The sequence below is a fragment of the Rattus norvegicus genome, chromosome 14, assembly GCF_036323735.1.
Source record: "Rattus norvegicus strain BN/NHsdMcwi chromosome 14, GRCr8, whole genome shotgun sequence".
NCBI classification, from domain to species: domain Eukaryota; kingdom Metazoa; phylum Chordata; class Mammalia; order Rodentia; family Muridae; genus Rattus; species Rattus norvegicus.
The window spans coordinates 1,028,673-1,041,167 of NC_086032.1; the positions used below are offsets into that span (position 1 = coordinate 1,028,673).

The window sequence follows — 12,495 nt, forward strand, 5'->3', positions numbered from 1 at the left end:
GGCTATTAGCCCAAATGCTTGAATTACCCTAGATCCCTAGAACAAACGAAACTCAAGACGGATGATCAAAATGTGAATGCTTCACTCCTTCTTTAAATGAGGAAAAAGAATACCCTTGGCAGGGAAGGGAGAGGCAAAGATTAAAACAGAGACTGAAGGAACACCCATTCAGAGCCTGCCCCACATGTGGCCCACACATATACAGCCACCCAATTAGACAAGATGGATGAAGCAAAGAAGTGCAGACCGACAGGAGCCGGATGTAGATCGCTCCTGAGAGACACAGCCAGAATACAGCAAATACAGAGGCGAATGCCAGCAGCAAACCACTGAACTGAGAATAGGTCCCCTATTGAAGGAATCAGAGAAAGAACTGGAAGAGCTTGAAGGGGCTCGAGACCCCAAAAGTACAACAATGCCAAGCAACCAGAGCTTCCAGGGACTAAGCCACTACCTAAAGACTATACGTGGACTGACCCTGGACTCTGACCCCATAGGTAGCAATGAATGTCCTAGTAAGAGCACCAGTGGAAGGGGAAGCCCTGGGTCCTGCTAAGACTGAACCCCCAGTGAACTAGTCTATGGGGGGAGGGCAGCAATGGGGGGAGGGTTGGGAGGGGAACACCCATAAGGAAGGGGAGGGGGGAGGGGGATGTTTGCCCGGAAACTGGGAAAGGGAATAACACTCGAAATGTATATAAGAAATACTCAAGTTAATAAAATATATATATATATATATATATACATGTAAATATATAGATTTCAAAGAATTTGTGTTCCTTGGATTGATAAGAATTGCCCAAGATCCACAGGCAATCTAAAAAGAATTTCAGTATCATGTAGGAGAAATCATATTTCTAGTCATTGTATAGGGGAATTCAAAATACTGTGAAAACTGTATTGTGACCATTCATCTTAAATGTCTCCAAGAACTTATGCCCTTTTAGTGAATGCACCCTACACTTCAGCTTCAGGATATAGAAGTACTAAGATGTAACTGACCAGAAGTTTCATTCCTAGGGAACATCATTCAGCTAAACTAAAGGGGTTATAAAATCTTCCAAGGGTTGCTGATTAAGCTCCAAAAAAAAGGAAAAAAAAGTCTTCCAAGAGAGAAAAGAAAATCCATGTCCGATCCAGCTTTAAAACTGCTGAAACATTACAAAGCCTAGAATGAATACACATATTCTATAGCTGTGTCAAGTATGACATTGGGATAACCAACACCTGTGTAATTGTCCTTAAGATACTCAACAGAAACAAAATGTGTTTGACTGTAAATTGAATAAGAACCTTTAACTACTAATGTCTTGGAGCCTAAAGGAAAACCAAATAATGCTACTTCTGTAAATCAGACTAATTCCTTTTTTTTAATTTACTTCAAAATTTTTATTGGCTATTTTATTTATTTATATTTCAAACGTTATTCCCTTTTCCAGTTTCCTCTTGGCTTACCCCCATCCCATACTTCTGCTTCTTGAGTATGCTCCTCCACATATCCACCCATTCTTGCCTCACTGCCCTATCATTCCCCAACACTGGGGCATCTAGCCTTCACATGACAAAGGGCCTCCCTTCCTATTGATGCCAGATAAGGTCATGCTCTGATACATATGTCACTGAAAGCATGGGTCCCTCCATGTGTACTCTTTGGTTAATGATTTAGTCCCTGGGAGCTCTGGGAGGTCTGGTTGGTTGATATTGTTGTTCTTCCTACTTGGTTGCAAAGCTCTTTAGCCCTTCACTCCTTCCCCTAACTCCTCCATTGGGGTCCCCATGCTCAGCCCTATGGTTGTCTGTGAGTATCAGCATCTGTATTGTTCAGTCTCTAGCAGAGAATCTCATCCCTTAACTGGAGACTGTGCCTACCCTCTGGATATGGGTTCTAGAGGTTCTCTCTCCCCTTTATTGGGTATTTCAGGTAATGGGTCCTGGGAGCCTCGTGCATTCCTGGCATCTGTGACTTTCTGTTAGCTTCTCCCAGGTCCCAATCACCCTTTGCTACATGCCTCTGTTCAATTTACTGACCTTCTGTACATGTCCTCTACCTGGTACTCCTTCTCCTTTTCCCCTCCCTGTCCTCTCTTCCTCACCAGTCCCTCCAACACTACCTCCGGTAATTATTTTTTTTCCATCTAAGTAGGACAGAAATATCTTCACTTTGGTCTTCCTTCTTCTGCAACTTCATATGGTCCATGTGTTATATTTTGAGTATTCCAAGCCCTTTCTCTAATGTATGCTTATCAGTGAGCACATATTATGTGTCTTCTTTTGTGACTGTGCGTCCTCATTCAAGATGATATTTTCTAGTTCCATCCAATTTCATGAAGTCTTTGGGTTTTTTAAGTCATTGTTTTTAATAGCTTAGTAGTACTCTGTGTGTAAATGTATCAGATAGTATTGCTGATTCCCAGAAGTACTTCCTGGAAAGATCAGGAAATAGCTGGCTCCTGAGATGCGCTGGCAGAGCCTGAAAAATACAGAGGCAAATACTTGCAGCAAACGATTGGACTGAGCATGGTGTCCCCAATGGAGAAATTAGAGAAAAGAGTGCAGAAGCTGAAGGGGTTTGGAACCCCATAAGAAGAACAACAATATCAACCAAACAGACACCTAACAGCTGGCAGGGACTAAACCACCAACTAAAGAGGACACATGGAGGGACCTATGGCTCCAGATGCATATGTAGCAGAGGATGACCTTGTCAGCATCAGTGGGAAGAGAGGCTCCTGTGAAGGCTTGATGCCTTAGTATAGAGGAGTGCCAGGGTAGACAGGCAGGAGTAGATGTGTGAGTGGAGCACCCTTATATAATCAGTGGTAGGAGGGATATGATAGGGCGTTTCCAGAGGGGAAACCAAATGAGAAAGGGGACAACATTTGAAATGTAAATACCTAAACTATCCATTTCTTACATATATTCATACAAGCCAAATTGATGGAAACCATTCCTCAATTGTATGTCATATCTAAATAGGTTTGTGAGCTCATGAATGAAATTTTTTTCCACCAAAACCTATTAACTGGTGTTACTTTAGGGACTGCTACCTTGTGATATACGTACTATCTTTATATATTACTTAAAATTTTCCATGACTGAGAGTACTTTTGTTAAGACAAAGCAAAACAGATATTTTGAATATTATCTAATATTTTAAAAGTAGGAAACTTTTTACTTCTGAAGAAAATTTAAATCTGGTCTAACTAAAATAACATAACACTTTGGGACAAAGATACACCCGAGCAACCCTGCACTAGAAGCCAAAATGGAAAAGACCTCCACAACTACCATAACCTTCCCTCTGGTGCTGTGGTAGACAGGGAGGAAGGTGATCCATACACTGTAGAACACCAACATGCTGAAAGTTAGGAACTTGGCTTCATTGAATCTGTCAGGAAGGTTCCTAGCCAAGAAAGCCACAGTGATGCTCCCCAGAGCCAAGGAGCCCAAATATCCCAGGACAAAGTGGAAGGCAATGACTGAGCCTTTGTTGCAAATAATGATGGTCTTCCCATGTTCAGATTGTATATCTCTGTCAATAAAGGGAGGAGATATTGCCAACCAGATTCCATAGAGAACAAGTTGGATTAGGGTACAAATGGGAATGACCAAGTTAGTTGCCCCTGAGGCCAGCATCCCTCTCATCCTTCTGCCTGGAGTAGTGAGCTTAAAAGCCATGACCACAGTTACTGTTTTGGCCAACACTGCAGAAACAGCCACAGTGAAAAACACTCCAAATGTTGTCTGCTGCAGGATGCAGGTGGCCTTGTTGGGATGTCCAATGAAGAGCAATGAACAGAGAAAACAGAAGATGAGAGAGATGAGCAGGATGTAGCTGAGAATACAGTTATTGGCTTTCACAATGGGAGTATCCTTGTACTTCACAAAAGTGACTAGTACTAGAATTGTGATGGCTGAGAAGAACAGCGCCATGCAGCCTAGAGCCATCCCCAGTGGATCTTCATAAGCCAGAAATGACACAGTTCTTTGTAGGCAGTAGGTCTGCTCTGAGTTGGCATATTTATCATCTGGACACCTCGCACACTGTTCCATATCTGCTGCCAAACAACAATAAAGCCTCATAAGATACCATAATCATGTAGTTAATAATTATGTATTTGTATTATTCAGAGGATAAATCAATAAATATTTTGGTGTTCAAAATCCATTCCACTCCTTATTTCTGTATGGAACACTGATTTAAGGTTGCCCTTAATTAACCTATGCTTTCTGATGGAACAACAAAACAGTATTTTTTCTATTATATGCAAGCATGTACCTGTCTCATTGGAAACCTCATTTTCTGGGCACTGAACACAATCAAAGCAGCAGTCTGCTGTTTGTTTCTGATGAATTTTCCTGAATCCAGCAGTACATGTTGCACTACACATGGAGGATGGAACCTGAGGGAATATATTTATGTAATTATGCATAATATATATATATGTGTGTGTGTGTATGTATCATTAACAGATATGGTTATACATATACATATAGGATATTAACACATATGACTAAACATATTCCACTAGTAACCAACATCACTTAACAATTTTATGCTTATTATTATTTTGCATTGTCCTGCAATGCAATAAATATCAAAAAAATATTACTATATCATGTAATATTATTTATGTGACATTTTGGGTTGTAGCCATTCAAATTTTTCCTTCCTAAACTGATTAATTCATAAGAAATATTTATGTGACATCACTTTCTCTTGCAACAAATATAAACAAAAATAAAAGAATACTGAATTGTATGGAGAGAGAACATAGGGCTTATCAAGGAAGAGTTGTTTGATGAATACGAATAAAGCATGTTATCTAAGACCCACATAAAATTAATGAAGTTTTTCTAAGTTTAAAAGAAAACCTTAAATTTGCAGACATATTTCTCTTAATGAATACATCTGTATTAATTAGGCCATTAATCTGTTCACACGGAATCAAAAAATTCCATTGTTTATATGTAGTCACAAGATTTTAACATATATATTTCTATAAATTTCATAAATTTAACTGTATTATTATTAAATTTATAATTGTAATCTAGGGTGAATAAGCACTTGAATGCTGTCAAACATGGCATCCAAAGGTCTTTGATCCCTATGACCAAATTGACATGAAGCTGAGAGTTATCAAATTTTGATGCTTGTGACTTAGGACAGTCTTTTGTAGGAGTATCAGATGGTCTTAACCACAGAGCTGTTACATCAGTGCCTCATGTTTTAAATTTTTGATATCCTGAAAAATATGAAAATTGTGGTTTACACACCAATGTTCCTTCTGTGGCCCATTCCAAGTCTTCAGATGTATGAAGTTGTTGATTATGTGGGAAACAAGGAAAATAGCTTGCTATTTTCACTTTTAATCCAAGGCCCTCAGGAAAATTCCAAATGATGAAAATGTCATACTCTGCACACTGATTTTCCCTATGGTTCATGTTCACCAGTTCTCCAACAGGGTTAGTAAATACCGTGGCTTTCAGCAAGGAAGCCACCTAAATGAGATGCAACATTAGATGATTACATACACATATCAATAAAGGGAATGCCAAATTGAGGATGTCTTCTAAAATTTAATGACTTTCAGAAAAGACAATTTTTAAAATAATCCTATGTAGCAAAATACAGTATACCTCATTGATTTATAGAAATTGACATTTTTCAATATTAACATATGCTAAAAAATGATTACCAGAGACCAAGTAACATGGTATGTATGTGAGTGAGTGTGTGTGTGTGCATGTGTGTTTGTGTATATGTATGAGGTATTGCATACATGTACATGTTTGTCAAAATTTTTGAAGAAAAAGGCATGTACGTGAGAATGAAGGGGAAGTCTGAGTATCTGGAAGTTGTGGAAATAAAGAATGATAGGGGATCTTTCACGTACACACAATATACATATATGAAATTAACATTGACTTGATACAATACACAGTCTTAATCATTTAGGTTTTTATATATAATTGTTAATTAAATTAATAACAATTAATCACATCACAAGTACCAACACTTGAGAAATTATTCTTAAGAAAAATATTCTAGTCTAGTCATCACTTAAGGACTTTATGATAAAAACTCTTGGCTCCAATTTGAATTCACCTCTAAAATGTTGAGGCACATTTCCACAAATCACACTAATATTCATAAAAATATATTGTCTTCTATGTTGTCCCTGTGAGATATATAGATAGATATAGATATAGATATAGATCCATGTAAAAAAAGTCATTAGGGAGTTTTGTAATGTAGAAATCTTTCCAATGAGAGAATAATCTCTAACAAATGTATATGAGTTAATCAGGGGCTATTTTAGAGATCACACTGATATATCTAAGCGTAAGTAACTTTACCTGCTGACAGTCAGTGAATAATCCTTTGGGTTCTGCCACTTTCTGAGACTCTACATTTTGAGAAATGAGTTCATGGTAGGTGTGGGCCACAGCATACACAGCATTATACAAATTATAACCTTCTTCACTCAGGACCATGTCAAATTTATGCAGTGCTAACCATTCTAATGTATTGTTGAATGTAAAATGATCCGTTTTGCTATGTCTATTCTCAGAGATTGAACAATTAAAATAATTCCACCCTAGCATAGACTGAGAAAGGTCTATTGGGTACTTGGAAGTGTTCATTGTTTGCATAACATTCCTAAATATAGTCATCCCACTGTGGTGGTGTGCAAAAGTGACAGTCCCGTGGAAGAAATCAAGGCTGAAATCTCTTTTATTTATGATGACATCCCATTGTGAGTTCGTGACCCAGATTCTTTGTACACCTAAATATGCCCATCTTCGAAAGCTGACTTCTAGAGTAGAGTTCATTTCACCATAAATGATAACAACCTTTGCTGATGATGTCATAAGTTGTTTATCATATATCTTAGCCCTTGTGCTGTATCTCTGCATGGTTTCTGGGATCACATTCACAAAAGCCAAACAGATCCCATGCCTTTGCATTTCTTCTCTCAAGTCTGAGAAAAACTGAATACCCTGGTCATTATCTGAGATGATCAGTCCTACCCAAGTCCATCCAAATTGAAGCATCAAGGATACCATGCCATGGGGCAAACATGTGTCTTTGATTGCTATCTGATAGATATAGGGAAACTGGTCATGGTCTATTAGGTTAGAGTTAAATGGTCCAAAGAAAACCTAAAGAATGTAGAAGAGGATGAAATATCCACATGAGAATATAATTGTTACAATATTCAAACTTATATATATAAATATTATTCACCATAAGGATAGTAAGCTAGAAAGATCATGTATTATTCCTATTAGATTGTAGAAAATTCCTAACAAGTCTGAATATTCTAGAAAACAGTTTTGTCTGTTTGCCCATTACATAAATGATGTGGTTATTTAATTATATACTATATATGTAATTTAATTCTGTGTGTGTGTGTGTGTGTGTGTGTGTGTGTGTGTGTGTGTGTGTGTTTGCCAGAGCACTCATAAATGTATGCAGTCAAGTTGTCTTGTAGGCACATGTAAATGGAAGGTAAAAGTTGTTAATTCATCCAGTGTCACACATTTTTACCTTTGGCATCATGGAATGAATTGCCAGTTTTAAGGATGTTGTCCGTGATGGCCCTATAAGATCTATGTCACAAGATAGTTCTATTCCACAGACATAATTAATAATATACGAAGTTTTGTTTTCTTGTGAATATATTTCATCCAGAAGTCCCAATGTATCTTCACACATTCTACCAACAAGGTTGAATATCAAAGACATGTTGGGTAAAAGATCAGGATTCTTGTTGATCTCATCAGTAGCAAAAAACATTACCAGAAAAAACTCATATTTTGTTGCTGGTATTCTAAAACCAAACATAGTGATGATTAGGGTAGAAGTTTGAAACATAAAATTTCAATTGCAGTAAAATTTGTACTTTGAGACATGCTAAATTTTTTAAATGTCTAAATGTCTTGAAATAAGCCTTATAATTTGGAGATCGTTAGAGCTGAATACAATGTAAGAATTCATAAACATAGGGCACTCTGATATGACAAATTTTATATTTATTAAAATCAATAAGGAACTTGTTTTATCTTGGAATGCCATCCTTGAACTAGATTACATTCCTATTGAATAACAGTGCTATAAAATAATCGTGGAGTTGTCATTCCACAGATATATTTAAATCAAAAGCATGGCTTGAACCACATATGAAATAACACATTCTCCTTCAATTTTTATTATTTAAATGTATTTTATACATCAAATATTTAATAATATTTAGTATTTTGAGAATCAAATGATGAATCAAAAAATTTTGTTCAACTTTTATATTCATATACTTTTATACCATAAAAATATCATTAACATATACTTAATAATATTAAAAATTGAGGAAACTATATCTAATGTGAAGTACTAAATTGTTCCAAAACATACAAAGTATTTGTTGGTAAGTAAGCATAGTAAATGAACATAAAATATTAAAAAATTAATCATTAAGAAAATATTCAAAATTCCTTATGTGATACCACCTGACAAAGAGTAAGAGTATTCAAAATGCATTATTTAACTGTGTATATTATCTAACAATCACTTTACTTAAAAAGATTATCAGTGTTTCTATGAGAGAATTTATTTTATCAGTAAGAAGATTTTACACATTTCAAAATAGAAAAAACTCTTTGCAATTAACCATTAGGAAAATGGTAATTTTATGCCCAGTGAGAAAAATTATCAATAATATTTCCACGATGTTTTAAAACATGCCATTAATATTCTCAACTGCTAATTTTATCAAACAGAAAACCTATTTTAAGATATATTTCATTTAAATGTATTCATCCATTTCAAAATGCATGAAATGATACAATATACCACACAACCAGAATATTATCTTTTAGGCCCTCTTGCACATCAATTTAATGTTATCTTTCAGTGATTTTACTACATCAATTTTATAAAAATAGAAATAAAACATAGTGGATTGATCTTAACAACTCATTCTTTCTAATTCTTTGATATCCTGTAAGTTATTTCTGAGCATAGAGATCATTTTTCCATATGAAATACGTTCATCTGCCCAAGCACAGTTGGCAGTTCATCTGTTACTATTTGCAATTACCTCTCATTAGGAATAAAAACACCAAACATGCTCTTCTGCTGAAATATGCACTTTTTAATTAAGAGTTTGGAGCTAAGTTTTTCTTTCTAAACCTGAAAAGTGTGTTGACACTGTTCATTCAGTTGTAATTTTAAACCTTATTATGACTTATAAAAGTGTGACTAATGAGAATTTCCACTATTTTTCCAATGACGTGTGGGATGATAGAGGTTACATCAGAAATGAAATTCCTACTGACCTAACACAGAAGAATAATGTGAAGCAACCATCACTATCAAAGTGTTCAGTGTACTATGGCTAACAATTGGAAAACATATTCTTTAAATCTCAAAGACATGAAATTGAATAAGAGATGGGGTGAAAGTCAGAGACAGAAAAGTACAGGAAATGTCCGTTCATGAAAGAAAGAAGTCTCAAGCACACTGACTAGCTAAAAGCTGAGTGATTTCAGAACTCATTCCCTCATGATCTACAGTCACCAATGATAGCATCTCATTCTGAAGATATATTGAGAACAGCCAATTATCCACATGAAGTATATTTACTCTCCTGGATTTTTGCTGTTATGTTTATTCAGTAATTAATAGAAATATTGACCACCTATCTAATACCGATAATAAGCCTAAACCGTGACTGGGCATTTGTATAATTAGACCAAAAGATTATTCTGATACCATAAAATAAAACCTGGTACACATTATCCACATTCAGTGTCAACTTCAGAATGGCAGGAAAGGCTCATTTAAAGACCATTTTAAAAGCAAAATGTAAGTATATTCATAAATATATGTGTAATATTATACAGTAATCATTTATGGTAGACACATTCATACATACATATATAATACATACACACACATACACACATATTTCAATGTATGAATGTATGCCCAACTGTTACAGACAAAATTAGATAACACTTTTATGAAGTTCTTTAAATGCATGCTTATACAGGAATAGTTGGCAACAACTGAAGATAGGCAGTGATATAGTCTCTTCATACTGACTTCTTGCCAAAGATGAGGATTGTGAATCCAAGGAAGAAGAAGACACACCTTTCAACATATGAAATCCATGAAAAGGCAACAGATAGAATCCAGTCTCACTCATTGTCCAGCTTTCTCAACTGGAGCCCAATGCTATAAAGCCAAACTAAACAGTCACACGATTGAAAGTATTAAAATAGTGATTGACATAATAATTAATTTTCAGTGGTTCCTAAAGGTACAGGGGAAAGATCAGGAGAGAACCCCACCGTTTGTGTACACAGCTACAAATTTTTAATTCATGGCTCTGAATCAGGAAATGAAGTTAATGACTTACCTAAAATTAATAAGTTCATTATAATAATTTTCTTCAATAGGTTCCTCAAATGCCAAAAGGACAAAACCACAGTCACTTCGCAAATCTCCATCAGTCTCTTCACTATTCTTTATCCTCCAAAAGCAACTGGGTTCAGTCAAATGGAAATAGATTAGAGAAAATTTCAGGATCAAAAAGGTAATAGGGAAAGCACACAACTTCTTCATGTCTGCTAGGATCATGGATGGAACAGGTGTGAAATCTGATTCTTATGCAGACAAACATCACACACACAAATCTCTGTGTCTCTTTTAATGCTATTGCTGTCTGGAAATCCACTTAGTTATATTCAACAGTTCCCTTTGCCATGCTCCCTGGATACAATGGAAAAATTCTGGCCTCAAGCTCTACATCTGAGGTCTGAAAACTTTTCATTAATACATTTCTGAAAACATGTTATGAAGATCATTTTCTCTATTCTCAGGTGCCATGATTTCATTCATATCCATAGAATGATAATGTATATGAAATTTTTATTCCCAGGGACAATCTCTCTTGGGCAGCTCAGACCAGATCATGTGTCTATATGTATGAAAACAATGGATTTCATCAGAACTTCCAGAGTAAGACAAGAGGTCAGAAAGTCATAAATGTCCTATATTATTCAGACTTTGAGTTGAATCATGGACTTTATGTCTTCCATTGTCTAATATAGAGAAGGGCAGTCTCACATGCAACATTGAGACAGTAGTTGAGCATTTGTGAGTTCTCTCTCTCTCTCTCTCTCTCTCTCTCTCTCTCTCTCTCTCACGCACACACACACAATTAAATTATATCTAGTCTTGTAAAGATGATAGAGGTCTTTAAATAGGAAATTAAAAAAATCTATTAAAATACAGGAAAATACAACCAAATACATAGTGGTCATTAAAGAGGAAGCAAATAAATCCCTTAAAGACATAGAGAAAATATACAATTAGACAGGTGAAGGAAGTGAAAAAAACTCTTCAAGGCTTGAAAGTGGAAATCCTGGAGATTGAAAGTGTAAGTAATAGAAAAGGAACAACAGAAGCAAACGTCACCAATAGAATATAGTAAATGGAAGAGAGAATCTTAGGCGTAGAAGATACAATAGAAGAAATTGATATATTGGTTAAGGAAAATGGTAAATCTAAAAAGTTCCTGACACAAACAATACATGAATTCTGAGATACCATGAAAAGAACTAACCCAAGAATAACAGAAATATAAGACAGGGAAGAATCATAGTTCCAAGACTCAGATAATATTCTCGACCAAATCATAGAAGAAAATACTCCTGACCTAAAGAAAAAAATGCCTATTAAAAATGAAAGAAGCTATAGAACAACAATTATATTGGGCCAGAAAACATCTTCAGGGCACATAATAATAAAAATGCTAAATCTGTAGAACAAAGAAATGATATTAAGAGCAGCAAGGGGGGAAAGGTGATGAAGATACAACCTGTGATAGATGTGATGGACAGATGTATCAGAATTATACCTAATTTCATAACACATACTCTAAAACCTAAAAGAGCCTGGTCAGGTATCTTGCAACCTAAAAAAACACAGGTGCCAACCTAGACTACTACAAACAAAAAATGGTCGATTTTTTGCACCATACAGGGAGAAAAAAAGATACTTCAAGACACATCCAAATTCAAACAACATCTTCCGACAAACACAGCTCTACAGAAATAACTAGAAGTAATCTCCAACCTAAGAAGAGTAAATACATCCCACAAAAAGACAGAAAGTAAGTAAATCTAAATTGGCAATAAAACACACACACACACACACACACACACACACACACACACCATCACAATCATCATCAACAACAATAACAACAAAATCAAAATAACAGGAAATAGCAATATCTGATCACAAAATACATCATTCTGATGCATACAAGAAACAAACCTCAAAACTAAAAATAAGCATTTTCTCAGTGTAAAAGGCTGAAAAAAAGTTTTCCAAGCACACAAACCCAAGAAACAAGCTGAAGTAGTCATTCTAATACAAGAGACTTCCAACCAAAATTAATCGAGCCCACAGGGAAGGAAGGA

At 35.6% G+C, this 12,495-nt stretch overlaps 1 protein-coding gene across 5 annotated transcripts; it reads right to left on the bottom strand.

The window, feature by feature from the left end:
* Positions 1 to 1,364: 1,364 nt before the first annotated feature.
* On the bottom strand, positions 1,365 to 10,641 carry Vom2r72 (vomeronasal 2 receptor, 72). 5 transcript variants are annotated; one of them, XM_063273637.1, is made up of 6 exons: positions 10,425 to 10,641; positions 7,556 to 7,838; positions 6,361 to 7,167; positions 5,278 to 5,502; positions 4,280 to 4,403; positions 1,365 to 4,055 (listed from the first exon to the last, which is right to left on the bottom strand). In XM_063273637.1, the coding sequence occupies exons 1-6, from the start codon at positions 10,628 to 10,630 to the stop codon at positions 3,172 to 3,174; spliced, it is 2,529 nt and encodes an 842-aa protein (XP_063129707.1). In that variant the 5' UTR covers positions 10,631 to 10,641; the 3' UTR covers positions 1,365 to 3,171. The 5 variants fall into 5 exon arrangements, with proteins under 5 accessions (XP_063129707.1, XP_063129705.1, XP_063129706.1 ...); XM_063273635.1 differs by having other exon boundaries at positions 3,172 to 4,058; positions 7,556 to 7,848; positions 10,426 to 10,641; XM_063273636.1 differs by having other exon boundaries at positions 3,172 to 4,055; positions 4,280 to 4,413; positions 5,282 to 5,502.
* Positions 10,642 to 12,495: the final 1,854 nt, after the last annotated feature.